Source organism: Chelonia mydas, chromosome 13 (assembly GCF_015237465.2).
Source record: "Chelonia mydas isolate rCheMyd1 chromosome 13, rCheMyd1.pri.v2, whole genome shotgun sequence".
NCBI classification, from domain to species: domain Eukaryota; kingdom Metazoa; phylum Chordata; order Testudines; family Cheloniidae; genus Chelonia; species Chelonia mydas.
This window is the reverse complement of record NC_051253.2, coordinates 32,750,834-32,778,616: the sequence shown is the minus strand read 5'-3', so window position 1 is coordinate 32,778,616 and position 27,783 is coordinate 32,750,834. Positions and strand designations below refer to the sequence as shown.

General features: G+C 49.6%; 1 protein-coding gene and 2 pseudogenes across 1 annotated transcript; all 3 read right to left on the bottom strand.

The window, feature by feature from the left end:
* Window positions 1-1,612: 1,612 nt before the first annotated feature.
* Window positions 1,613-8,737, bottom strand: LOC102944257 (annotated as a pseudogene).
* Window positions 8,738-13,120: 4,383 nt separating this feature from the next.
* On the bottom strand, window positions 13,121-14,050 carry LOC102944482 (olfactory receptor 11G2). The gene has a single exon (XM_007052856.2). The coding sequence runs from the start codon at window positions 14,048-14,050 to the stop codon at window positions 13,121-13,123; it is 930 nt and encodes a 309-aa protein (XP_007052918.2).
* An 8,600-nt stretch (window positions 14,051-22,650) lies between these two features.
* Window positions 22,651-23,231, bottom strand: LOC119567855 (annotated as a pseudogene).
* Between the last annotated feature and the right edge of the window lie 4,552 nt (window positions 23,232-27,783).

The window sequence follows — 27,783 nt, the reverse complement described above, 5'->3', positions numbered from 1 at the left end:
TAAGATGGTAACCTATCGGATCAGTGCACCCCAATATTAGGGGGGTGAGGAAGTTAGATTTGGATATGGAAGGCTAAGCATAAGCATGAATATTCATGATAGTGCTTGGGACAAACCAACCAAAATAGGGCAAACCAACCTGAGATTTCCATCATTTGACCCTTCGGCTCTATTGTTATCTACCATCAATTCTGGGCATTGAGGAACCTCGACCATCGGACTTGTTTGGCATGTCAGAGACAGGGCTGGTCCTTTGTCACTTTCCACCAGGTCCTCAAGGAAGGGTGTAGTATTCAAATCAAAGATCCTATGCTCATACTGATACAACAGATATCCCCCGTACTGTATTATTTCTATCTGTTCATGTGGCTTGGAGCTTTTCTGGCTTTTATACTGATTTTAATAAAGATCTCCAAGGCTTTGCTTTGCTCTACACCTTTAGGTTCCCTACAAGATATTGAACTTATTGGTTTTAGTTCAGGGTAGCCTGATTCTGGGACAAGAACTGTCTGACACCCAGTTCATTAATCAGATCAACTGGCAACCAATACAAGTATTATTGACCATTAAAAGGATCAGGCAACATGTTTGACTCTGAGCATGTGAGCAAGAATTGCCAGCCAAGCACCTGAGAGTTTGGCTCAGTACCACATAGGAGCCCTGACCCACCCCACCCAGTGCCCCAGCTCCAGCTGGGGCTATCCCAGAGCTTCAGAACAAGAAGACAATACAAACAACCCCCTCCCTTCCAAAATAGATATTTTGTGGGGTGGAATCCCTTCCTCACCCCTGCAGGTGACTAACTGAAACCCTGAAGATTTTAGGAACATAAGACATGAACCACAAGGAACCTTCAGGGCTGCCAACACCACCATACAATACCACTCATTAATTTATCTGATGATCCATTTAAACTCATTAATTTCTTTAACCCCCACCACTCCCTTTGGGAGGTTGCTCCAGGACCTTACACATCTGATGGTTAGAGACCTTCTCATTTCTGTCTCTGGCCATGGGAAGAGAGTGGGGTCTACGGGGTTTGATTGGGGGGGAGGGGTACTGGGACACCTGGGTTCTAACCCTGGCTGTGGGAGAGAAGTGTGGTCCATAACATACAAATATAATGTCCCCATCATTTTGGCAACAGCTACACAGATGCCAGTCTCTGGACATCACTAGGGTTGCTCCTGATTGCCAGCAGAAAAAAGGAGAGCAGAATGTTGCCCCCTGTGATTTAAGTGCGATAACACATTTATCTCGCTGCACAAAAATACACCTGCACAAAAAGGGCAGAGATGGGAGCCAGCCTCCCTGCACACACACTCGGTTTGTTCTCCTATCCCTTACACACACACACACACACTGAGCTGGGCTCATGTCCTCCAGCAAGGACACATACACCACCACACCTCCCTCTGCTCCCATTGTGTTCTGTCTGTATCAACAAACAGTCATTTTTAACATTACAAGTGACCCCTACAGATCATGTAAAATGCTGTGTGTTTCCCCTGCAGGATTAAAGCCAGCACCCCCTGGAGAGGAAGGGCCTCATATCCCAGTGCTTACCCTCTGACCAGCCAGGCCCTGCAGTCTGGGGCCAGAGCAGATCCCCCTACTGCTCCCCCAGCAGGGTCCTCCTCAGAGCCTCCTTCACTTCCTTGTTTCTCAGGCTGTAGATCAGCGGGTTGAGCAGCGGGGTCCCCACTGTGTAGAAAAGCGTCACAATCTTCCTGCTGCTCTCGGATGCTGACGGGTTGACGTAGGTGACCATGATGGAGTTATAAAACAGTCCTACCATGGCCAGGTGTGAGATGCAGGTGGAGAAGGCCTTGTGCCACCTGGCCCCTGTGGGCAGCCTCAGCACAGCCCTGATGACAAGCCCGTAGGAGGCCAGGATGCAGAGGATGGTGGTGAAGATCATGACGGATCTCAGGGTGGAGCAGATCTGTTCAGTCCAGGGAGCTGGGGTGCAGGAGGCAGCCAGCAATGGGCCTGGGTCACAGAGAAAATGATCCAGGGTGTCAGGTCCACAGAAGAAGAGCCGGGAGATGAGGACGATGGGCACTATGAACCACAGGAAACCAGAGAGTCAGCAGGAGGCCACCATGGCCCAGCAGAGCTGGTGGGACATGAGGACGCGGTAGCGCAAGGGGTGGCAGATGGCCAGGTACCTATCTAAGGCCATGACCAAAAGTAAGAAGCACTCGGTGCTTTCCAGAGAGAAGAAGAAGTAGAACTGCAGGAAGCAGCCGTGGAAGGAGATGGGGACGCCAAGGGACAGCAGGTCAGAAAGCATCCGTGGGTGTGGCGTAGCAGATCACCAGCCAGGAGAAGTTCCCCAGCAGGATGTACATGGGCAGGCATTGGAGGGTGGGGGTCCCGCAGCACGGCCCACACAATGCACAGGTTCCCTACCACCGTCTCGGCGTAGGCCAAGGAGAGAAGGGCACAGAGGAGAGTGCGGCTCTGCTGACTCAGGGAGGGGAAACCCACCAGGGTGAACTTGGTCTCCAGGATGGTACCATTGGCTGGATTCTTCAGGGGTCCAAGAGCTGAAAGGAAATAATCAACAGGGTAGCAAGGTTCTATCCAGAGATCTGGGATAGAAGTTGTAGTAGGGAATAGCAGACACACACACACACACAAACACACAAAGTCACAGTCAATCTCTCTCTCTCATACATATCACATTCCAAACTACCTGGGATCTGATGCTTAAACTGGGTTTATTCTGCCTTTCGAAACCTTTTTGGTTGGATAAAGCTCCTTCTATGAGACATTCAGCCAGCTGTTCTTCTTGGCCAATGAACTCTTGCTCCTCATTCCATAGCTGGATCAGCTTCTCTGGACCAGTCTAGGATCACAAACCCCATCTGTGCAGGTCAAAACAGTAGATGATGCTCAGAGAAGCACAGGGAGCTGATTTAACATTCCCTCCTCCCTGCACTCTGATGCTAAATTGAAATTTCTTGGGCTTGGGCTGCATCTTTAGGCACTTAAATCCCTTTCACTTTTTGACCTCAAATCCCTTTTGGAAATGGGATTAGACTTAAGCACCTAGGAAAATTTTACCCCAAACCTTTCCCCATATCTAATTAATGAGTGACACACAATTGAATCAAGAGGACTTTTAAAAATCCCTTACCCTTTGTTTGGATCCAAGGACACCATCAGTCATGGACTGGCCATGAAGGCTCTGCAGAAGGAAAATCTAGATCTAATATAGTAAAATCTATATTAATATAGTGATATGATTAAACTCTACAAACAATCAGTACATGTGTTTTAATGTATTGAGTTGGTTGATAATTATACTATTTATTATTTTATTGTTTATTTATATTGAAGTAACCCCTACGAGCCCCAGTCACAGGCTACAATTTCATTCTGCTAATTGCTGCACAAACACAGAAGTAAAACAAGGTCCCTGCTGCAGACAATTTACACATTATGTTTTCCACATTAGATTAATGTGGTAGATTGATTGAGTTGCAATTCATATTAATTTTGAGACTCAGAATGTAAAAATCCTAGATTTGATTAAAACATACAATTAATAACTATATTATAATTTTATTAAAATAAATCACTAGCTAAGATATCAATTCCTATATTTAATTAAAATAAATTAGTAACTATATATGCTAACCATTTCTATCTTCAATTTAAATAATAAATGAATAACTATATATTATATTCATTACTTGTGTGATTAAAATAATAAATTAAGAATTCAATATTGTTTTCATTCCTACATTCAGTGGAAATACTTTCTCATTAATATTAGAGTTACTCATTAATATTAAATCCATACTGCATTGATTTCTAGATTCACTTCACATGTTAAATTAATATTTACATAGGATATGAATTCCTGTTATGATTAAAATAATAATAAATTCTTATTTTTCAAATTTTAACATACTAAATTAGGAATTATGTATTATTTTTGCCTAAATTTGATCAAAATCTTAAATTAATAAGTGCATTTTATACTATTGTCCTGAATTTATTAAAATGGTAAGTTAATAATGTTATGTTGTGGTTACTAGATGTGGTTCCCCAGGCCACATATCAGTGAGACACTGGGCATCTGAGCAAGGACCAGCCAGCCAAGCACCTGAGACAAGGAATGCTCGGTGCCACCTCAGAGCCCTGGCTCACCCCGCCCCCCCACCTCACCTTGTGTCCCATCTCCAGCTGTGGGCATCGCATGGTGCTTCAGAAGAAGCAGCTTAAAAACTAAAAAGGGAAAAAAAAACCCTCTCCGAATACATGGGGTGAAGGTGTGGAAATTCCTTCCTGCCCCCTGCCGATGGCCAGCTGAAACCCTGAAGCATGAGCTTTAGGAACATAGAACATTAACTGGAAGTGAGCCCCGGGGCTGCGGAGACCTGCCCCCCACCATCACAAGCAGCATCACAAGCAGCATCACAAGCATCGTACAATCACACTCAAACATTGGGGGGGAGGGATAGCTCAGTGGTTTGAGCATTGGCCTGCTAAACCCAGGGTTATGAGTTCAATCCTTGAGGGGGCCATTTAGGGATCTGGGGCAAAAATTGGGGATTGGTCCTGCTTTGAGCAGGGGGTCGGACTAGATGACCTCCTGAGGTCCCTTCCAACCCTGATATTCTATGATTCTATGATTTCTCTAACTCTCTCTAAAAAATAAGTTGCTCCCCCAACAACTCTTAGTGGGGGGCTGCTGCAGAACATCCCCCCTCTGATGGTTCAAAACCTCCTGTTAATTTGCAGCCTGAATTTGTGCATGGAGTGCTTAGTGCTTGGAGCAGGGAAGGGTGGGTGGCGGAACAATGCAGCAGCCACAGAAGAATCAAAGCAAGAATGACGCTGTAGGTGAAAATTAGGGATCCTAGAAATCTGTCTTCCACAGAAAAATTAGAAAAAACACAAAATTTGCATTTTTGCAGAGAATTTTTAGGTTTTATATTTTGTAAAAAAAATAAAAACATATACAGCAGATGACATTCAATGTTGATAAATGCAAAGTAATGCACAGTGGAAAACATAATCCCAACTCTACATATAAAATGATGGGGTCTAGATTAGCTGTTACCACTCAAGAAAGAGATCTTGGGGTCACTGTTGATAATTCTCTGAAAACATCCATTCAATGTGCAGCAGCAGTCGAAAAAGGTAACAGAAAGTTGGGAATCATTAAGAAATTGATAGGTAATAAGACAGAAAATATCATCTTGCCTCTATATACATCCATGATGTGCCCACATCTTGAATACTGTGTGCAGATGTGGTCGCCTCATCTCAAAAAAAATATATTGGAATTGGAAAAGGTACAGAAAAGGGCAACAAAAATAATTAGGGGGAACGGAACAGCTTTCATATGAGGAGAAATTAATAAGATTGGGACTTTTCAGTTTGGAAAAGAGACGATTAAGGGGGGACATGATAGAGGTCTATAAAATCATGACTGATGTGCAGAAAGTAAATAAGGAAGTGGTATTTACTCCTTCTCATAACACAAGGACTAGGGGGTCACCAACTGAAATTAAGAGGCAGGAGATTTAAAACAAACAAAAGGAAATATTTCTTCACACAACGCACAGTCAACCTGTGGAACTCTTTGCCAGAGGATGTTGAGAAGGTCAAGACTATAACAGGGTTCAAAAAAGAAATAGACAAATTCATGGAAGATAGGCTCATCAATGGCTATTAGCCAGGATGAGCAGGGATGGTGTCTTTAGCCTCTGTTTGCCAGAAGCTGGGAATGGGCGACACTTGATGATTAGCTGTTCTTTTCATTCCCTCTGAAATATCTTGCATTGGCCACTGTCAGAAGACAAGATCCTGGGCTAGATGGACCTTTGGTCTGTCCCAGTCTGATTGTTCTTATGTTCTTAGTATCCTCTTTACCAGAGTCTCCATTATCCAGCTCTGTGTATTAACTGAACCAGGGATGAAGCTCTACGGATGATTGCAGTTGTTGATGATCCAATCTGGCTCTGATCCCTATTAGATTGGATAAGCATGGTTACATTTTACTGGGGATAGGGAAACTAAAATTAAGTGTTCCATTTTAATCATGGAAAAGCACAGATTTTTATGTTTTTTTATCACAGAATTTGGGGTTTTTATCAAGGAAAACTAGGATCCCTGGTGAAAACCCACCTGTCAGTGATAACTCATCCTCCTCTCTCCCTGCCTCTTTTTTGAAGGATGCAGGGTGAGAGCGGTGTGATATCTGCTCTCTCAACTGCTGGGTCCCTGGGACTTGGTCTCTGGAGTGTTTAGGAGCAGCCAGATCTGGATTTGATCCCTGAAAGATCTGTGGACCCCCAGGGGAGTGCCAGGGAGAGCCCACTCAGCTTCTCACACACACACACACACACACACACACATTTCCCCACACACATACACACACACACACACACACACACACACACCCCACAGATTTCCCCACAACATACACACAGCCCCCAGTCCCCACAAACAGGCCTTGGGGGTGTCAGGATGAGGCCACATTGAAAGACCCAGCACCAGCCCCTCGGTTACATGTTGAATCCCGGCCGGGGCTGGCATTACTAAGGCTGTGCTCTGTCTTCTCCCAGGTGCTGGGTTCTCTCGCTGTCTCCACACACAGATCAGGGGTCATTCCCTCCCTCAGACAGCATCAGGGACGTACCCTGCCCTTCAGCACCAAGCGAGCCATCCACTTGCGGCGCCCTTTTGTGGCTGTTCCCCTGCCATCCTTCCCCAGAGCTGGCTGCATCTCAGCACCAGGCAAAACATCTCCATGCAGTGTCGCTGCGTGGCTGTTACCAAGCTACCTTGCCCCAGAGCTAGCTACATCTCAGCTGCAGGTGTGCCATCTCCATGTAGTGTCACTCTGCGGCTGTCACCCAGCTGCCCACCCCAGAGCTGGCTGCATCTCACCTGTGCTGTGTACATTGAGTCAAATGGCAAAGATGTTTTATGAATACAGGCCAAGTGCAGACCTCGTGCTGTGGGGGGGATGATGTGTTTCTCCTTTGTCAAACCAAGGCAAAAGCATAACCCATTATGGGATCCCCATTGAGTGGGCCCTATACTCAGCCAGCACCTTATTAAACATTTTTATTAATTAACTAGAAGGTCTCACACATCCCTGCTTCCCTAGGCCAAACTGTTCACCCAGCTGGGCCCTGTCCCTACTATGGCTGGCCTCTAGCACCCACTCTGGCCAGAGCCCAATGGATGAGGGTGAAAACTGGAAAAACTTGCCCCTTAAAATCAGGCTTTTCCAGTTTTTGCAAAAAAATAAACAGGGTAATCTCCTAGGGGTGGCTGGAGTGGTGGAGAAGGGCCTGGTGGGGGTGGGGGGAGCTGAATGGAGTGGGGGTAACAGTCCAGGCTTGGGGGCTGGATGACGTTGGGATGATGAGCCAGGCTGTGGGGATGGAGGGAGTAGAGGTGAGGCACCTGACTCTGGGGGTGAATCGTGTAGAGGTGGGATGGCTTGTTGTGGGGGCTGGGCAAAGTGAAGTTCAGGGGCCTTGCAGTGGAGGGAGGTTCTGGAAAGAGTGGAGGTGAGGGGCCTGGCTGGGGTGGGGGTGAGGAGTCTGGTTGTGGTGGCTGGACAGAGTGGGGTTCAGGGGCCTTGGTGGGTGGGGCTGGATGAACTGGGGCTGAGGGGCCTGGCTGGGGAGGCGGGGGCTGGAGTGTGGTGAGAGGTGTGGCTCTGGGGTGATGGATTGAGTGGGGGGGTGATGGGTGGCTGGGGGGAGGGCTGTATGGAGTGGGGAGTGGGGAGCTGGCTGGAGTGGGGGACAGGGACATGGCTGGGGGGGTGAGATGAGTGCAGTGAGAGGTGTGGCTTGGGGGTAATGGATGGAGTGCGGGTGAAGGCTGTGGTTTGTGTAGCCGTGCTGGGGGATATAGCTGTGGGAACTCAGAACGTGGCAATTCCCCCTGTGGAGAGCCACCTGGGGTGGAGGGCATATATGGGGAGGTCAGAACAGGGCTGTTCACCCTAGAGAGAGGGACTGGTGTGGCTGGGGTGCAAGGCATAGACGTGGTACCTTAGAATGGAGCGATCCCCACTATGGAGAGGAACAGAGATGCCCCTTTTCCCATGCTCTTTCTGCTTAAGATGGTCCCACCTCCCCTTGGACTCAGCTAGACCCAGGCTCTGCCCCCTGGACCCCAATAAACCAACTCCACAGGCTGATCCTGGGTGGGAATAAATCTCAGTAGGACTAGGAGACCCTTACCAAGCCCATCAAGGCCCCTCCATCTGGACTTCTTCCCTATCACTGCAGGGCAGTAGTGACACCTGCCTGCTCTGTGCAGTGGGTCCTATGTGTTATGAGTGGGTTGGTTCCCAGCCGAGCAGGGATCCATGTGAATCTGAGCCTCAGTAGCTCTGCTCATTGCCAGAGACCAAGAGCTGAACAGATCCTGAAGACTCAGCTCCCCTCTCTGCCTGTGCCCCTCAGTCCTGATCACCATTCCCTCTAAGCTGAGCGTGAGTGTGCACGCGCACACAGATCCTAAACCCCGCACAAACAGCGAAACACCGAGCACAGAAATCGGATCCAGGCCAAAATACCATTTACAGGCGACTTTTGACATTGTTCTCCTGCCATCTATCAACACAGCCAGATTCTACTAGCTGGCAAGGGGGGGAAGGGAAAGGAGGGCAATGAATCGTACCCCTCTCCGCCAGCATTTCGAACATGTAATGTTGATCACGTCGGGACGGTCGGGACCCACACATCTCCACTTTCCTTCTTTTTTTGCCGCAGATGCATGGACATGATCGGAGCTATGCACAAACTTCTGGTATCCTGATCTGAATGATCTCCCGTTTGCCCTTTTGCTGCGTCATGCTCTTAAGCGCATTGAAATGATAGTCATATAATAAACGTTTTAATTTTAAATAAACCAATCTGGTAAAAATCAATTCCAAAATGTCACTGTCTAGAGGTCTAATGTGTAAGAGAACAACAACTTCATTTAAATCTGGATGGCTGGATGAAACTATAGAGACGGTTATACCGAAGTCACATAGTGTAATGCTTCTTAAACTTTGTGAAATATTCACATATGATGAGGACAAAGAAATGGTTTGTGCATATTATTGAGATGCCAGAGCTTCGGGAGAATTTTCAGCCAGAAGAATGTGGAACGATGTATGGAAGTTGGATTTCTTAAAGAGTCATCTGTCAAATCCCTATATTCAAAATACAAAGACTTTGTTGCTGAAGAGATTGTTATAGTCAGTCAGTACAATGACTTCAAATTTGCAGTAGCCAAAAGAATCAAAAGCCAATTGGTTTTAAATTTCCCAGATATGGTGACGTTTGCTCACCAGAACGAATAGTTTCAGGATCTTGCAAAGTTGATGGATATTGGAGGAACATTCCTAGCATCAAGTGCAGACTGTGAGCATGGCTATAGCTTAATGAACACTCTAAAAAACAAACTACGGAATCGTTTACAAGTAGATCATTTGGACATGCTGATGTGTATTAAGAGTTACCAGCTGGATGGAGGACTGATAGATCTGGACAGAGTTTATATTGAATGGGCAAATGAAAAAAGATTGCAGGGAAAAACAGTAAGGTTAGTTTAGCAGTCTTGGACATTTCAACCAATAAGGAAATTAAAATGCATTTGTAATTGCATATCTTATTCTTGGCTGATAATTATTTATTGATTTTTTTAGGAAAATTTTAAATTTAAAACCCAAACTCTTGTTTTAGTTTTTTTACTTATGATGTCTCTATCTGAAAACCCATATAAATTGACATAATGGCATACTTATTAAATTGTCTTTATTATATGTTTATCAAAATCTTTTTGGACATGTGTATAGAATGAAAGGTGAAAGCGGACACCAATGAGCAGAAGCCTATGGACTGATAATGATCATGATTAATATGTGCTTGATATATGCTCGTGATTGTCTATAAAAAAGATAATAAAGCGTAATGCTTAAAACTAACTTGTGCTTCATGAAGAATGGTTAAATTTCCTTTTTCTAAGTATTTAAAAATGACATTTATAAAATAACATGGTGTAAAACTATTATTATTACAAATTGCAAATTAAAACTTTTTAAATGTATAAGCATTTTACTCGCTTGGGCGCATTTGCCTCATGGCGCACAAATTTGAACTCTGCTTCAAAAATTTGCACAGAAGAAATTTTTTGCACACACGGCCTGTCAGAAATCCTGACCCACAGCTCCCACCCCTCTCTTAGCACTGGGATCTGTGCTGAGCTCTCTGACGAGATGAGATAACTTTTGCTTTGAATTGCCTGGCTCCAACTTTTCAAGCAGGAAGCAGTATCAAACTCTTTAATTGGCTTTGCCAGCAGCCCAAATCATCAATACCCAGAGCGAGAAATATTCAGACATCAAAACAAGCTAATTCCGCCAGGGGATTTGCAGTCTGAACTGTATGATTTATTAAGTGGCTCTAACTCCCATGAAAGTTAGACAACCGTCAGAGAAGGACAGCCTTTGTTAATGCCAAGAGTTGACACAGCACAGGCAGAGGGTGTGAGGTCAGTGGTCAGAAGGCTGTACTGGAAACCAGGACTCCGGGGTTCTGTTACCAGATCTCAGAGAGCAGTGGGGTCCAGTAGCTTAGAATGGGGAGGGATGGGTTGTCAGCACTCCTGGGATCTATATATTGCTCTGGGAGAGAAGTGGGAAAGTGGGATCCAGTGGCTTAGAGCAGGATGTGGGAGTCTGGACTCCTGGGTTAGAGTTTAAGGCCAGAGAGGATCACCAGATCATTTCGTCTGACCTCTAGATCACAGGCCACTGACACCACCCAGCAGCTGAAATTAGACCAAAGTAGGACAGTGCTTGGAAGGCTAAACTGTGATGTGCCACAGGCAAAGAATAGTAGGGACTGATGTGCACCATTCCTTAAGGCCCCCGCAATGGCAGGGAAATGATTAAAGGAGATACACCCAGCTAGTCATAGAATCATAGAATATCAAGGTTGGAAGGGACCTCAGGAGGCCATCTAATCCAACCCCCTGCTCAAAGCAGGACCAATCCCCAATTTTTGTCCCAGATCCCTAAATGGCCCCCTCAAGGATTGAACTCACAACCCTGGGTTTAGCAGGCCAATGCTCAAACCACTGAGCTATCCCTCCCCCCCATGGCAACTGACCTGCACCCACAAGCTGCAGAGGAAGATGGAAAAACCCAAGGTCACTGCCAGTCTGACCAAATTTCAGAGTAACAGCCGTGTTAGTCTGTATTCGCAAAAAGAAAAGGAGTACTTGTCGCACCTTAGAGACTAACCAATTTATCTGAGCATGAGCTTTCGTGAGCTACAGCTCACTTCATCGGATGCATACTGTGGAAATTGCAGAAGACATTATTATATACACAGACACCATGAAACAACACCTCCTCCCACCCCACTCTCCTGCTGGTAATAGCTTATCTAAAGTGATCATCAAGATGGGTCATTTCCAGCACAAATCCAGGTTTTCTCACCCTCCGCCCCCCCACAGACAAACTCACTCTCTTGCTCCTTCCCACCACACATATGGTGACCAGTTAGACCCTAAGCATGTGAGCAAGAACCAGCCAGCCAAGCACTCGAGACAGAGAATGCTGCCTCCGAGCCCTGGCCTACCCCATCCAATGTCCCATCTCTAGCCCTGGCCTACTCTGTCTGATGTCCCATCTCCAGCCGTGGCCATTCCTGATGCTTTGGAGGAAGAAAATGTCAATAGAAATTTTTTTTTGGTGGGGGGAATCCCTTCCCGACCCCTGCAGGTGACTAGCTGCAACCCTGAAGCATGAAGCTGGAGGGCAACAAAAATTATTAGGGGGCTGGGGCACATGACTTATGAGGAGAGGCTGAGGGAACTGGGCTTATTTAGTCTGCAGAAGAGAAGAGTGAGGGGGAATTTGGTAGGAGCCTTCAACTACCTGAAGAGGGGTTCCAAAGAGGATGGAGCCAGGCTGTTCTCACTGGTGGCAGATGACAGAACAAGGAGCAATGGGCTCAAGTTGAAGGGGGGAGGTCTAGGCTGGATATTGGGAAACACTATTTCATTAGGAGGGTGGTGAAGCACTGGAACGGGTTACCTAGGGAGGTGGTGAAATCTCCATCCTTTGAGGTTTTTAAGGCCTAGCTTGACAAAGCCCTGAATGGGATGATTTAGTTGGTGTTGGACCTGCTTTGAACAGGGGGTTGGACTAGATGACCTCCTGAGGTCTCTTCCAACCCTAATCTTCTATGATTCTATGAGCTTTTAGGATCATCAGACATGAACCAAAAGGGACCTTATGGGTTGCCAAGCCCTGCTATCCCCTCCTCCCAATCACAAGAGACTCAATCAGAAAATCCCACGCATAGATTTGTCCAGCTCATCGTCAAAATGAATGAAGTTGATTACTCCCGTAACTCCTGTTTGGAGGGTATTCCAGAATCCAATTTCTCTCATTGTTAGAGAGTGTCTTCTTCTTTCTGTTCCCTTTCTATGGGAGGGGAGTGGAGTCTAGTGGGTTAGATCTGGGGTGCTGGGACTCCTGGGTTCTATCCCTGGCTGTGGGAGGCAAATGGGATTGAGTGGGTTGGATCAGGAGATAGGGGGTGTCTGGGACTCCTGGGTTCTATCCAAGGCTGTGAAAGGGGAATGAGGTCCATAAAAAAACAATATACAGCTGTCGTGATTTGCGTCTCACCTGTCCGTCTCTTGACATCACAGGGGTTGCTCCTAATTGACAGCAAAGAAAATGAGAGCAGAATTTTTCTCTCTGGCTTTAAGTGTGAACATACATCTATCCAGGTAACAATCTTGAAATACAGCTGCACAAAAAGGGCAGAGATGTGAGCCAGCCTCTATACACACACACACACGCAGCAGGTCATATACGCCCACCTCCCCACCCCCAACACACACACACAAATCCCACCACCCAGCTCCCTTTGCATTCTGGTTGTATCATCAAACAGGCATTTTTTATACTGGGAGTGACTCCTACAGATCATGCAAAAAGCTGTGTGCGTTCACTCTCCAGGATTGGAGTGAGCAACCCCTAGAAGGAAAAGAACTCATATCCCATTGCACACCCCCCTGACCGGCCAGTCCCTGGAGGCTGGGGCCAGAGCAGAACCTCCTACAGCTTCCCCAGCAGGGTCCTCCTTAGAGCATCCTTCATCTCCTTGTTCCTCAAGCTGTAGATCAGTGGGTTAAGCAGGGGGGTCGCCAGTGCATAAAAAAGGGTCGCCATCTTCCCGCTGCCCCCTGCAGCTGACGGGCTGATGTAGGTGACCATGCCAGAGCCCCAGAAGAGGCCCACGACGGCCAGGTGCGAGGAGCAGGTGGAGAAGGCCTTGTGCCTCCCGGCCCCTGCGGGCAGCCTGAGCACTGCCCTGACGATTAGCCCGTAGGAGGTCAGAGTGAAGAAGGCAGCACCAAAGATGATGAGGGAACTCAGGATGTAGGTGGCCAGTTCAGCCTGGGGAGCTGGGGCGCAGGAGGAAGCCAGCAGTGGGCCTGGATCACAGACGAAATGATCCAGGGTGAGGATGCAGAAGGAGAGCTGGGAGATGAGGATGACGGGCACTACGAACCACAAGAAGCCGGTGACCCAGCAGGAGGCCGCCAGCACCCAGCATCTGTGGGGGGACATGAGGACGGGGTAGCGCAGGGGGTGGCAGATGGCCAGGTACCTGTCCAAGGCCATGGCCGCGAGGAAGCAGCACTCGGTCGTCCCCATGCAAAAGAAGATATAGAACTGCACAAAGCAGGCATGGGAGGAGATGGGGACCCCGGGGTTCATCAAGTCAGAGAGCATCCGGGGCATGGTGGTCGTGACGTAGCAGATCTCCAGCCAGGAGAAGTTCCCCAGCAGGATGTACATGGGCAGGCGTTGGAGGCGGGGTTCCCGCAGGACGGCCCACACAATGCACAGGTTGCCTGCCAGCGTCCCAATGTAGGTGGAGGAAAAAAGGGCACAGATGAGATTGCGGCTTAGCCGGCCCAGGGAGGGGAAACCCAGCAAGATGAACTTGGTCACCGGGATGGTGCCATTGACTGGATTCATCCGGGGGCCCTGGAGCTGAAAGGAAACAATCAACAGGATTCTAAGGGGCTGCTCAGAGATCTGGGACTGGAGAGGGGTCTAGTGGTTACCGCAGTAGGGACTCGCGCACACAGCCACAGTCAGTCTCTTTCATACATCTCACATCCCAAACTCCACCTCAGAGCCCTGGCCCAGCCCACAACATCCCATCTCCAGCCATGGGCATAGCCTGGTGCTTCAGAAGAAGCAGATTTAAAAACCAACCAAACAAAAACCTCTCAGAACAGATGGTGGAAATCCCTTTCTGGCCCCTGCCAATGGCCAGCTGAACCCTGAAGCATGAGGTTCAGGGACATAGAACATTTACTGGAAGTGAGCCCCTGGGCTGCTGAGCCCTGCCCTGACCCCACCATCACGAGCAGCCCCATCATACAATCACACCCATATATTTGTCCAGCTCACCCTTAAAACTAATTTGCTCAACTCCACAACTCCTACTGGGAGGCTGTTGCAGAACATCCCCCCTCTGATGGTTAGAAACCTCCTGCTAATTTCCAGCCTGCACTTGTGCATGGCTGGGTTAGTGTTGGAGCAGGGTGGTGCGGGCGGCAGAACAGTGCAGCAGCCAAGGAAGAATGGGAGCAAGAAGGAAGCTATGTGTGAAAACCCACCTGGCTGTGAGATCTCAGCCTCCTCTCTCCGCCTCTGCTGTGAAGGGAGCTGGGCAAGAGGGGGCTGATATCTACTCTCTGACCCACTGGGTCCCTGGGACTTGGTCTCTGGGGTGGGTAGGAGCGGCCAGGTTTGGATTTGATCCCTGTATGAGTGCCAGGGAGAGCCCTGCCAAGCCTTCCATACAGCACTAATACAAACATCCCACACCGATTTCCCCTCCCACATACACACAGCCTCCCCCCCACACTTGCCCTTCCTCACACACATCCCCAACCCCCAGCCCTCCCACAATACACACACACACAGAGACCTCCACACACACAGCTCCCAACTCGCACAAACAGGCCTTGGGGGTGTCAGGATGAGGCCACATTGAAAGCTCCAGCACCAGCCCCTCGGACACATGACAAATTGAAGCCCAGGCTGGCAGTACTAAGGCAGTGCTCCATCTTCTACCAGGTGCTGGGTTCTCTCGCTCTCTGCACCCACTGAGCAGGGTTCATTCCCTCCAGAAGACAGCAGCAGGCACAGACACTACACCGCAGTGCCAGGCGAGCCATTTTCTTGCGGCATCCTTTTGTGGCTGTTCCCCTGCCATCCTTCCCCAGAGCTGGCTGCATCTCAGCACCAGGCGAGCCATCTCCATGCAGTGTTGCTGCGTCGCTGTTACCGAGCTACCTCACACCAGAACTGGCTACATCTCAGCTGCAGGTGCGCCATCTCCATGTAGTGTCACTCTGCGGCTGTCACCCAGCTGCCCCATCCCAGAGCTGGCTACATCTCACCTGTGCTATGTACATGGAGTGGAAGGGCGAAGATGCTTTATAAACACAGGGCAAGTGTAGACCTTGCAATGCGGGGAGATGATGTGTTTCTCTTTTGCCAAGCCAAGGGAAAAGCAAAACTCCGAGCTTCCCATAGTGTGGGTCCTATACTTAGCTGGCACCTCATTAATCATTAACTAGAAGGTTGCACACTTCCCTGCTTCTCTAGGCCAAGCTGTTCACCAGGCTGGGCCCTGTCCCCACTATGGTCAGCCCCAAACCTCCACTCTGGTCAGAATCTAATAGATGAGGGTGAAAACTGGAAAACTTGCCACTTAAAATCAGGTTTTTCCAGTTTTCGCCAAAATAAACAGGGTAATCTCCTGGGGGCTGGCTGGAATGTGGAGAGCAGCCTGGTGGGGTGGGGTGGGGTGGGGCGGGAAATGGGGGGGTTGGGCCGAGTATCAGGGAGGAGTGTGGCTGGGGGGCTGGAGAGAGTGGAGTTGAGGGACCTAGCTGGCGGGGTGGGCTTGATGGTGTGCAGCTGGGGGGCCTGGCTGGGCGCCTGGACAGATTGAGTGTGAAAAGCCTGGTTGTGGAAGCTAGACAAAGTGGGGGTGAGGGCCTGGCTGGGGGAACTGGATGGAGTGGGATGTGAGGAGCCTAGTTGTGGGGCTGGAAATAGTGGGGTTCAGGGGCCTTCCTGGGCGGGGGGGGGGGCTGGATGGAGTGGGAGGTAAGGGGCCTGGTTGTGGAGGCTGCACAGATTGGGGTTCAGGAGCCTTCCTGCGGAGAGGGGGTGCTGGAGGTGAGTGGCATTGCTGGACGGGGGTTGGATAGACTGGGGGTGATGGGCCTGGTTGGGTGCCTGGATGGAGTGGGAGGTGAGGGGGCCTGGCGATGGAGAATGGATGTCTTGCGGGTGAGGGCATGACTGGGGGGCTTGATTGGAGTGGGGGAGGGGCCTGGATGTGGGGGCTGGGCAGAGTTGGGATGAGGGGGCTGGGTGGGGGACTTGACGGGGTGGGCATGAGGGGCCTGCCAACGGGCTGGAGAGAATGGGTGTGAAAAGCCTGATTACGGGAGCTGGACAAAGAGGGACGAGGGGGCCTGGCTGGGGAGGCTGCATGGAGTGGGGGTGAGGGGCTTGGTTTTGGGGCTAGAAAGAGTGGGGTTCAGGGGCTTTCCTGGCAGGGGTGTGGATGGAGTGGCTGTGAGGGGCCTGGCTGAGGAATATTGGCTGTAGTGGGTGTTAGGATATAGATATTCAGGCCTGTCGGTAAAGGCCTGTACTCTAAGAATTTAGGTGCATTCTTATCACTTGGCTAGTTCTAGAGGTATAAAAGAAACAATCAAAATCACTGTCTGCCGGTGTAAGGGCCTTCTCTTACTGTGACAGTCTGAGGCCCTGTTCTTTGGCTAAGGCCTTTGGCTAAGCAACAGAGGCAGCCATAAGCTGGGAAGCGACAGGTCACATCCTCACATTCCAAACCCGTCACATTGAAATCAGGTGCTATTGGGCTGTTAGGAATACAATCCTGTCCTGATAATGCCTATCACCTCCCGTGAAAAGGAAGTGCCTAGAAGATGTAAAAGGAAACTTAGTTTGATAGCATCCTGTCTGGCAAGAACTCACTTGTCAATAGCTGGGATGTGAAATCCTCACTTCTGTATTGTTTTGTCATTATAGTTCCCACTTTGCTATTGTTTGTCTGTATAATCTCTGTCTGGTTCCATGATTGTTTCTGTCTGCTGTATAATTAATTTTGCTGGGTGTAAACTAATTAAGGTGGTGGGATATAATTGGTTACATAATCATGTTACAATATGTTAGGATTGGCTAGTTAAATTTCAGGAAAATGATTGGTTAAGGTATAGCTAAGCAGAACTCAAGTTTTACTATACAGTCTACAGTCAATCAGGGTGGGTGAGTGGATGGCTGGGGGGGCAGTGGGAACAGGGAATGGGGGTGGGGAAATTGGAATCATGTTTGGGTAAAGGGGGAAATAGGAACAGGGAATGGAGGTAAGGAAATTGGAATCATGTTTGGCTAAGGGCAGGAATGGGAACAGGGACACAGGTGTAAGGCTCTGTGGTGTCAGAGCTGGGAAGGGGGACACTAAGGAAGGGAACTGGAATCATGCTTGCTGGAAGTTCACCCCAATAAACATCGAATTGTTTGCACCTTTGGACTTCAGGTATTGTTGCTCTCTGTTCATGCGAGAAGGACCAGGGAAGTAACTGGGTGAAGGAATAAGCCCCCTAACAATGGGGGGTAAGGGGCTTGGGTAGCAAGGCTGGCTGCAGTGGGAGTGAGGGGGTGACTGGAGGGGCTCGACGGGTTGGGGTAAGGGGTCTGGTTGTGGGGGGTATGTCTGGGAGGCACTGGATGGAGTGGGGGTGAAGTGCCTGGTTATGGGGGCTGGACAGATTGGGGTTCAGGGGCCTTGCTATGGAGAGGGGGTCCTGGAGGTGAGGGGCCTAGCTGGACAGGGGTTGGACAGAGTGGGGGTGATGCCTGGAGTGGGTGAAGGGCCTGGCTATGGGGACTGGATACAGTGTGGGTGAGGAGCATGTCGGGGGGGAGGGGTTGATTGGAGTGGGGGGAGGGCCTTGAATGTGGGGGCTGGGCAGAGTTAGGGTGAGGGGTCTTTTTGTGGGGGTTGGACAGAGTAGGGTTCAGAGGCATTGCTGGGTGGGGCAGGACAGAGTGGGGGTGAGGGGCCTGGATGGGGGGCCTGGGTGAAGTGGCGGAGAGGGATGTGTTTGTGAGGGTGTATAGAGTGGGGTTCAGGGGCTTTGGGGCTGGAAGCAGTGGGCATGAGGGGCCTGGTTTTGGAGGCTGGATGGAGCAGGGGACAGGAGCCTGGCTGGAGATTGGGGGGGTTGGATCAAATGGAGGTGTGGGGCCTAGATGAGGTGGCTGGCTAGAATGGGGTTCAGGGGCCTTGCTGGCGGGGCTGGATGAAGCGGGGTGATGGATGGAGTGGGAGTGAGGTGACTAGCTGTCGGGGAGGGGGGGGCTTGATGAAATGCAGCTGAGGGATCATCTGGCAGGGGGGCTTGAAGGAGTGGGGCTGAAGGGCCTGGATGGCGGGGAGCTGGATGGAGTGGGAGTCAGGGGCCTGGCAGTGGGGTGGGGTGGGGGGTGCTTGATGACATGCAATGGTGGGGCCAAGCTGGAGGGGGTTGGACAGATTGGGGTGATGAGGGGCCTAGCTGTCTGGGCTGGAGAGAGTGGGGTTCAGGGGCCTTGCTGCGGAGGAGGGCTGTTGGACAGATGGGGGGTAAGGGGCCTGGCTTGCGGTGGAGGGGGGGCAAATTGGGAGTCAGAGTTCTGGCTCAGGAGACTTGACAGATTGCAGGTGAGGGACGTGGGGTGGGGCTGTATGGATTGGGGGAAAGGGGCCTGACTGGGGGGACAGGACAGATTGGGGGTGAGGTGCCTGGCTGTGGGTGCTGGATGGAGTGGGCGACAGGGCCCTGGCTGGTGGGGCTGTACTGAGTGGAGGTGAGGAGTCAGTATGTGGGAGCTGGTTGGAGTGGGGATGAAGGGTGTGGCTTGTGTGGCTATGCTGAGGGGTGTAGATGGGGGAGCTCAGAACATCGTGATCCCCCCTGTGGAAAGGGACTTGGGCACCTGGGGTTGGGGGCATATATGGGGAGCTCAGAATGGGGCTGTTTCCCCTACAGAGAGGGACTGGTGTGGCCGGGGTACAGGGTACCTTAGAATGGGGCGATCCCCACTATTGAGAAGGACAGAGAGTCCCCGTTTCCCAAGCTCTCTGCTAAAGATGGTCCTACCTCCCCTTGCACTCAGCAAGACCCAGGTTCTGCCCCAATATACTAACCGAAAGGGCTGATCCCAGGAGGGAAGAAATCTCACTGGGACTAGGAGACCCCTAGCAAGACCATCAAGGCCCCTCCACCCTCACCTCTTCCCTGCTGTATCACTGCCTACTCTGTGCAGTGAGTCCCATATAGAATGTGTGGGTTGGTTCCCAGCAGAGCAGGGGTCCATTTGAACCTGATATTCAATAGCTCTGCTCATTGCTGGAGACCAAGAGCTGAACAGATCCTGGAGGCCCAGTTCCCCTCTCTGCCTGTGCCCCTCAGTCCTGACCCTCAGCCCCACCCCTCTCCTAGCACTGGGATCTGTGCTGAGCTCTCTGAGGAGATGAGATAACTTTTGCTTTGAATTGCCTGGTTCCAACTTTTCAAGCAGGAACCAGTGGCAATCTCAGCTTAGCTCTTTAATTGGCTTCGCCAGCGGCCCAAGTCATCACTACCCAGAGCAAGAAATGTTCAGACATCAACACGAGCTAATTGCAGTCTGGTCTGTGTGATTTATTAAGTGGCTCTAATTCCCATGAAAGATACCAGAGGGACACTGAAGGGCTCATGTTTAGTCCATCCACCTGGAAACAGTCAGGGCACACCCTGACCGTTGTGTAGGAGCAACACATTGCTCCTTCCAAGGACGAGGACCAGATATGAACCCTGGGAAGTTAATTAAAACACAGTAATCGTGGGAAGCTTCCTTGGCCTGGCCTCAAGGCCTAAAAATTAAAATTGTAGTAAATAGAGGCTAAAAAATAAAAATATTAATCAAAGTCATGTATTCCTTTGTTGTGTCTCTTTGCGGTGAAAATAAGTAATGCGCAAAAAAATATATATATAATAAAGGGGAAGGTAAAAAGCTGACAGGCAGCAGCCCATTTCAGCTAACCAGCTTGCTTGCTTAAATAAATCTGTGTTCTGTCTCATCATTGAACCGCCACAGGACACCCCTCCTGGACAGCCTCCGTTAATGCCACTAGTCGACACAGCACAGGCAGAGGGTGTGAGCTCTAGTGGTCAGAGGGCTGGTCTGGGAACCAGGATTCCTGGGTTCTTTTTCCAGCTCTCAGAGGGCAGTTGGGTCTAGTGGCTAACAGCAATGTGGAGAGGGGGTAGTCAGTGCACCTGGGTTGTATCTATACCTCTATTCGACATTGGTGAGGCCTCATCTGGAGTACTGTGTCCAGTTTTGGGCCCCACACTACAAGAAGGATGTGGAAAAATTGGAAAGAGTCCAGCGGAGGACATCAAAAATGGTGAGGGGACTGGAACACATGACTTATGAGGAGAGGTTGAGGGAACTGGGATTGTTTAGTCTGCGGAAGAGAAGAATGAGGGGGGATTTAACAGCTGCTTTCAACCACCTGAAAGGGGGTTCCAAAGAGGATGGAGCTAGGCTGTTCTCAGTGGTAGCAGATGACAGAACAAGGAGTAATGGTCTCAAGTTGCAGTGGGGGAGGTCTAGGTTGGATATTAGGAAAAGCTATTTCACTAGGAGGGTGATGAAGCACTGGAATGGGTTACCTAGGGAGGTGGTGGAATCGCCTTCCTTTTAGGTTTTTAAGGTCAGGCTTGACAAAGCCCTGGCTGGGATGATTTAGTCGGGGATCGGTCCTGCTTTGAACAGGGGGTTGGACTAGATGACCTCCTGAGGTCCCTTCCAACCCTGATAGTCTATGATTTGCAGTCTGGTCTGTGTGATTTATTAAGGGTCTCTAATTCCCATGAAAGATACCAGAGGGACGCCCCTCCTGGACAGCCTCCGTTAATGCCACGAGTCGACACAGCGCAGGCAGTGGGTGTGAGGTCTAGTGGTCAGAGGACTGGTCTGGGAGCCAGGACTCCTGGGGTTCCTTTTCCAGCTCTTAGAGGGTGGTTGGGCCTAGTGGATAAGAGCAATGAGGGGAGGAGGTAGTCAGTGCTCCTGGGTTCTATCCCTGGCTGTGGGAAAGGAGTGTGGTCTGTAACATATAAATATAATGTTGCCATGATTTTGGTCCCCGCTGCATATGTGTCAGTTTCTTGACATCATCAGGGTTGCTCCTGATTGACAGCAGAGAAAAGAAGAGCAGAACTTTACTCTCTGGATCTAAGTGTGATAACTCATTTATCCATGTAACAATTGTAAAATACAGCTGTACAAAAAGGGCAGAGATACGAGCCAGCCTCCCTGCACATGCACTTGGTTTGCTTTCCTACCCCCTGCACACACACACTCAGCAGGGCTCATTTCCTAGAGCAAGGATACATATACCCCCACACTCTCCCCATTTCCCCTTGTGTTCTGGGTGATCATCAAACAGCCATTTTTTATGTTACAAGTGACTCCTGCAGGTCACGTAAAATTCTATGTGTGTTCCCCCTGCAGGACTGGACCAAGCACCCCCTGGAAGGGGAAGGCCTCATACCCCATTGACCAATGCCTGACAGGCCGGACTTTACAGACTGGGGCCAGAGCAGAACCCCCTACCGCTCCCCCAGCTGCATCCTCCTCAGAGCTTCCTTCATTTCCTTGTTTCTCAGGCTGTAGCTCAGCAGGTTGAGCAGGCTGTAGATCAGCAGGGTTCCCACTGTGTAGAAGAGAGTCACCACCTTCCTGCTGCTCCCCGAGGCTGCCAATTTGACTAGATAGAGCCGTAGAATAGGACCATGATCACCAGCTGCAAGTCCTTGTGCTGCTCAATCCCTGAGGGCAGCCTCAGCACTGCCCTGTCAACTAGCCCATAGGAAGCCAGGATGAAGAGGATGGTGGTGAAGATGATGAGGGTGCTCAGGCCTGTTTAGTCCAGAAAGCTGTCGTGCAAGAAGCAGCCAGCAATGGGGCCAGGTAGACCTATTGCCTATAGCTGACCAGTTAGAGTCAGAGTCCAGGGAGTACCTATGCCAAGGAGCCCAGACATCCTGATGTCATATGGGCTGAAGCTTCAGGAAGCCCAGTAGGAAGTGACCCAGGGAGATGGGGTACATGGTATCTCCTACCCGTGTAAAGTCAGCGTGTTGCAGTTGGATTCTTTGCTGACCCAGTGGCAGACCACTCTGCCACTCCTTGGGTCAGAACCCGGTGGAGTTGGATGGACTCAGGTCCCCCTACCCCTGCCGCCCCCCCCCCCCCCCCTTTGGGGACAGCCCCCAGGTTTGGCCATTAGGACATGCTGCCCTGCATTCAAGGGTGGCTATATTGACTCTAGCCACTAGGCCACACCACCCTAGGCTGGTAGGCAGCCATATTGTCTCGCGCCATTAGGCAACGCAACCCATAACTCAAGGGCCGCTGCTTTGATTCTGCCATTGGGCCACACTTTTCTGAGGTCCAAGACAGTCTGGCAGACTGTAACCATGGCGTCAGGGCACCCACAATCCACTCTGAAGTGGGACAGGATGTGCATACACCACCACAGGGCCACAGAAGGAGAGCTGGGAAATGAGGACTATGTGCATCATGAACCACAGAAAGCTGGAGAGCCATCAGGAGGCCATCAGGGCCCAGCAGAGCTGGTGGGACATGAATACAGGGCAGCACAAGGGACAGTAGATGGCTAGGAACCTATCCAAGGCCATGTCCGAGAGGAAGAAGCACTCAGTGGCCCTGTGGAAAGGAAGAAGCACTCAGTGGCCCTACATGAAACAGGCACGGAAAGAGATAGGGATGCTGCAGTACACCAGGTCAGAGAGCATCCGTGGCATTGTGGTTATGACATAGCAGATCTTCAGCCAGGAGAATTTCCCCAGCAGGATGAATATGGACAGGCACTGGAGGCAGGGTCCTGCAGGATAGCCCATACAATGCACAGGTTGCCTGCCAGTGTCCCAGCGTAGGTGGAGGAGAGAAGAGCACAGAGGAGAGCATGGCTCTGCTGGCCTAGGGCGTGGAAACTGAGCAGGATGAACTTGTTCATTGGGATGGTGCCATTCGCCGGATTCATCAGAGGGCCCTGGAGCTGAAAGGAAACGATCAACAGGACTCCAAATTTCTACCCAGAGCACTGGGAGTGGAGAGGGTCTAGTGGTTACAGCCATGGGGAATAGCAGACACACAACCACACACACACATTGTCTCTCTCTCATACATATCACATTTCAAACTCTGCCTGGGATCCGATACTCAAGCTGAGTCAGTTCTTCCTTTGGAGACTCTCAGTGTTGGATAAAGATGGATGAGGGTGAAAAGTGGAAACTGGAAAAACTCTCCAAGGATTTGGGGTGAAGGGCCTCACTGAGGGTGTTTGGATGGAGTGAGGCCACTTGTCCAGTTTTACACCAGACTATACTTTTTTTGGCTGCTTTCTCCCCCGTCCTGCTGGGGCAGGGCAGTACACTGTAGAAAATGACATCACCCATGCAGCATGAAAAGTGCATAACCACTCTAGTCCCTCATCAAAGGCTCTTAAGCAAACTATGCAGTCATGAGATAAGAGGGAAGGTCCTCTCATGGATAAGTATCTGGTTGAAAGATAGGAAACAAAGAATTTGAATGAATGGTCAGTTTTCTCAATGGAGAGAGGTAAATAGTGCATCCACTGCTATACCACATATTTATAAATGATCTGGAAAGGAGGGTGAAAAATAAATTGGCAAGATTTGCAGAAAATACAAAATTACTCAAGATCATAGAATCATAGACTATCAGGGTTGGAAGGGACCTCAGGAGGTCATCTAGTCCAACCCCTTGCTCAAAGCAGGACCGATCCTCGACTAAATCATTCCAGCCAGGGCTTTGTCAAACCTGACCTTAAAAACCTCAAAGGAAGGAGATTCCACCACCTCCCTAGGTAATGCATTCCAGTGTTTCACCACCCTCCAAGTGAAAACGATTTTCCTAATATCCAACCTAAACCTCCCCCACTGCAACTTGAGACCATTACTCCTTGTTCTGTCATCTGCTACCACTGAGAACAGTCTAGAGCCATCCTCTTTGGAACCCCCTTTCAGGTAGATGAAAGCAGCTATCAAATCCCCCCTCATTCTTCTCTTCTGGAGACTAAATTTCCCCAGTTCCCTCAGCCTCTCCTCATAAGTCATGTGTTCCAGTCCCTTAATCATTTTTGTTGCCCTCTGCTGGACTCTTTCCAAGTTTTCCACATCCTTCTTGTAGTGTGGGGCCCAAAACTGGACACAGTACTCCAGATGAGGCCTCACCAATGTCGAATAGAGGGGAACGATCACGTCCTTCGATCTGCTGGCAATGCCCCTACTTATACGTCTCAAAATGCCATTGGCCTTCTTGGCAACAAGGACACACTGTTGACTCATATCCAACTTCTCGTCCACTGTAACCCCTAGGTCCTTTTCTCCAGAACTGCTGCCGAGCCATTCGGTCCCTAGTCTGTAGCGGTGCATTCGATTCTCCGTCCTAAGTGCAGGACTCTGCACTTGTCCTTGTTGAACCTCATCAGATTTCTTTTGGCCCAATCCTCGAATTTGTCTAGGTCCCTCTGTATCCTATCCCTACCCTCCAGCGTATCTACCACTCCTCCCAGTTTAGTGTCATTTGCAAACTTGCTGAGGGTGCAATCCACACCATCCTCCAGATCATTTATGAAGATATTGAACAAAACCGACCTTTGGGGCACTCCGCTAGATACCTGCTGCCAACTAGACATGGAGCCATTGATCACTACCCGTTGAGCCCGGCAATCTAGCCAGATTTCTATCCACCTTATAGTCCATTCATCCAGCCCATACTTCTTTAACTTGCTGGCAAGAATACTGTGGGAGACCGTGTCAAAAGCTTTGCTAAAGTCAAGGAACAACACGTCCACTGCTTTCCCTTCATCCACAGAGCCAGTTATCTCGTCATAGAAGGCAATTAGATTAGTCAGGCATGACTTGCCCTTGGTGAATCCATGCTGACTGTCCCTGATCACTTTCCTCTCCTCTAAGTGCTTCAGAATTGATTCCTTGAGGACCTGCTCCATGATTTTTCCAGGGACTGAGGTGAGGCTGACTGGCCTGTAGTTCCCAGGATCCTCTTTCTTCCCTTTTTTAAAGATGGGCACTACATTAGCCTCTTTCCAGTCATCTGGGACCTTCCCCGATCACCATGAGTTTTCAAAGATAATGGCCAATGGCTCTGCAATCACATCCGCCAACTCCTTTAGCATTCTCGGATGCAACGCATCTGGTCCCATGGACTTGTGCTCGTCCAGCTTTTCTAAATAGTCCCGAACCACTTCTTTCTCCACAGAGGACTGGTCACCTTCTCCCCATACTGTGCTGCCCAGTGTAGTAGTCTGGGAGCTGACCTTGTTCGTGAAGACAGAGGCAAAAAAAGCATTGAGTACATTAGCTTTTTCCACATCCTCTGTCACTAGGTTGCCTCCCTCATTCAGTAAGGGGCCCACACTTTCCTTGACTTTCTTCTTCTTGCTAACATACCTGAAGAAACTCTTCTTGTTACTCTTAACATCTCTTGCTAGCTGCAACTCCAGGTGTGATTTGGCCTTCCTGATTTCAATCCTGCAAGCCCGAGCAATATTTTTATACTCATCCCTGGTCATTTGTCCAATATTCCACTTCTTGTAAGCTTCTTTTTTGTATTTAAGAGCAGCAAGGATTTCACTGTTAAGCCAAGCTTGTCGCCTGCCATATTTACTATTCTTTCTACACATCGGAATGGTTTGTCCCTGTAACCTCAATAAGGATTCTTTAAAATACAGCCAGCTCTCCTGGACTCCTTTCCCCCTCATGTTATTCTCCCAGGGGATCTTGCCCATCAGTTCCCTGAGGGGGTCAAAGTCTGCTTTTCTGAAGTCCAGGGTCTGTATTCTGCTGCTCTCCTTTCTTCCTTGTGTTAGGATCCTGAACTCGACCATTTCATGGTCACTGCCTCCCAGGTTGCCATCCACTTTTGCTTCCCCTACTAATTCTTCCTGGTTTGTGAGCAGCAGGTCAAGAAGAGCTCCGCCCCTAGTTGGTTCCTCCAGCACTTGCACCAGGAAATTGTCCCCTACATTTTCCAGAAACTTCCTGGATTGCCTGTGCACCACTGTATTGCTCTCCCAGCAGATATCAGGGTGATTGAAGTCTCCCATGAGAACCAGGGCCTGCGATCTAGTAACTTCTGCGAGTTGCCGGAAGAAAGCCTCGTCCACCTCATCCCCCTGATCTGGTGGTCTATAGCAGACTCCCACCACGACATCACCCTTGTTGCTCACACTTCTAAACTTAATCCAGAGACTCTCAGGTTTTTCTGCAGTTTCATATTTGAGCTCTGAGCAGTCATACTGCTCTCTTACATACAGTGCAACTCCCCAACCTTTTCTGCCCTTCCTGTCCTTCCTGAACATCTTATATCCATCCATGACAGTACTCCAGTCATGTGAGTTATCCCACCAAGTCTCTGTTATTCCAATCACATCATAATTCCTTGACTGTGCCAGGACTTCCAGTTCTCCCTGCTTGTTTCCAGGGCTTCGTGCATTTGTATATAGGCACTTGAGGTAAACTGCTGATCGCCCCTCTTTCTCAGTATGAGGCAGGAGCCCTCCCCTCTCACGCGCTCCTGCTCGTGCCTCCTCCCGGTATCCCACTTCCCCACTTACATCAGGGCTTTGGTCTCCTTCCCCCGGTGAAACTAGTTTAAAGCCCTCCTCACTAGGTTAGCCAGCCTGCTTGCGAAGATGCTCTTCCCTCTCTTCATTAGGTGGAGCCCGTCTCTGCCTAGCACTCCTTCTTGGAACACCGTCCCAGGGTCAAAGAATCCAAAGCCTGCTCTCCGACACCACCTGCGTAGCCATTCGTTGACTTCCACGATTCAACGGTCTCTACCCAGGCCTTTTCCTTCCACGGGGAGGATGGATGAGAACACCACTTGCACCTCAGACTCCTTTATCCTTCTTCCCAGAGCCACGTAGTCCACAGTGATCCACTCAAGGTCATTCTTGGCAGTATCATTGGTGTCCACGTGAAGAAGCAGGAAGGGGTAGCGATCTGAGGGCTTGATGAGTCTCAGCAGTCTCTCCATCACATCGTGAATCTTAGCTCCTGGCAAGCAGCAGACTTCTCGGTTTTCCTGGTCGGGGCAGCAGATAGATGACTCAGTCCCCCTGAGGAGAGAGTCCCCGACCACCACCACTCACCTCCTTCTCTTGGGAGCGGTGGTCGTGGAACCCCCAACTCTAGGACAGTGCATCCCATGCCATCCCAGACAGTGCATCCCATGCCTTCCAGATAGATAAATCCAAATCTGATGATTGGAGAGTTACAAAAGAATCTCATTAAACTGGGTGACTGGGACACAAAATGGCAGTTGAAATCCAGTGCTGATCATTGCAAAGTACTGCACATTGGAAAATATAATCCCAAATATACATACAAAATGATGGGATCTAAATTATCTATTACCACTCAAGAAAGAGATCACCATGGATAGCTCTCTGAAAACTTCTGCTCAATGAGCAGTGGCAGTCAAAAAAGCTAATGGAATATTAGGAACCATTAGGAAAGGGATAAATAATAAAACAGAAAATATCATAA

Excerpts from the sequence above, each read along its gene's own strand:
- LOC102944482 (XM_007052856.2), bottom strand. The coding sequence starts at position 14,050 with ATGAATCCAGTCAATGGCACCATCCCGGTGACCAAGTTCATCTTGCTG.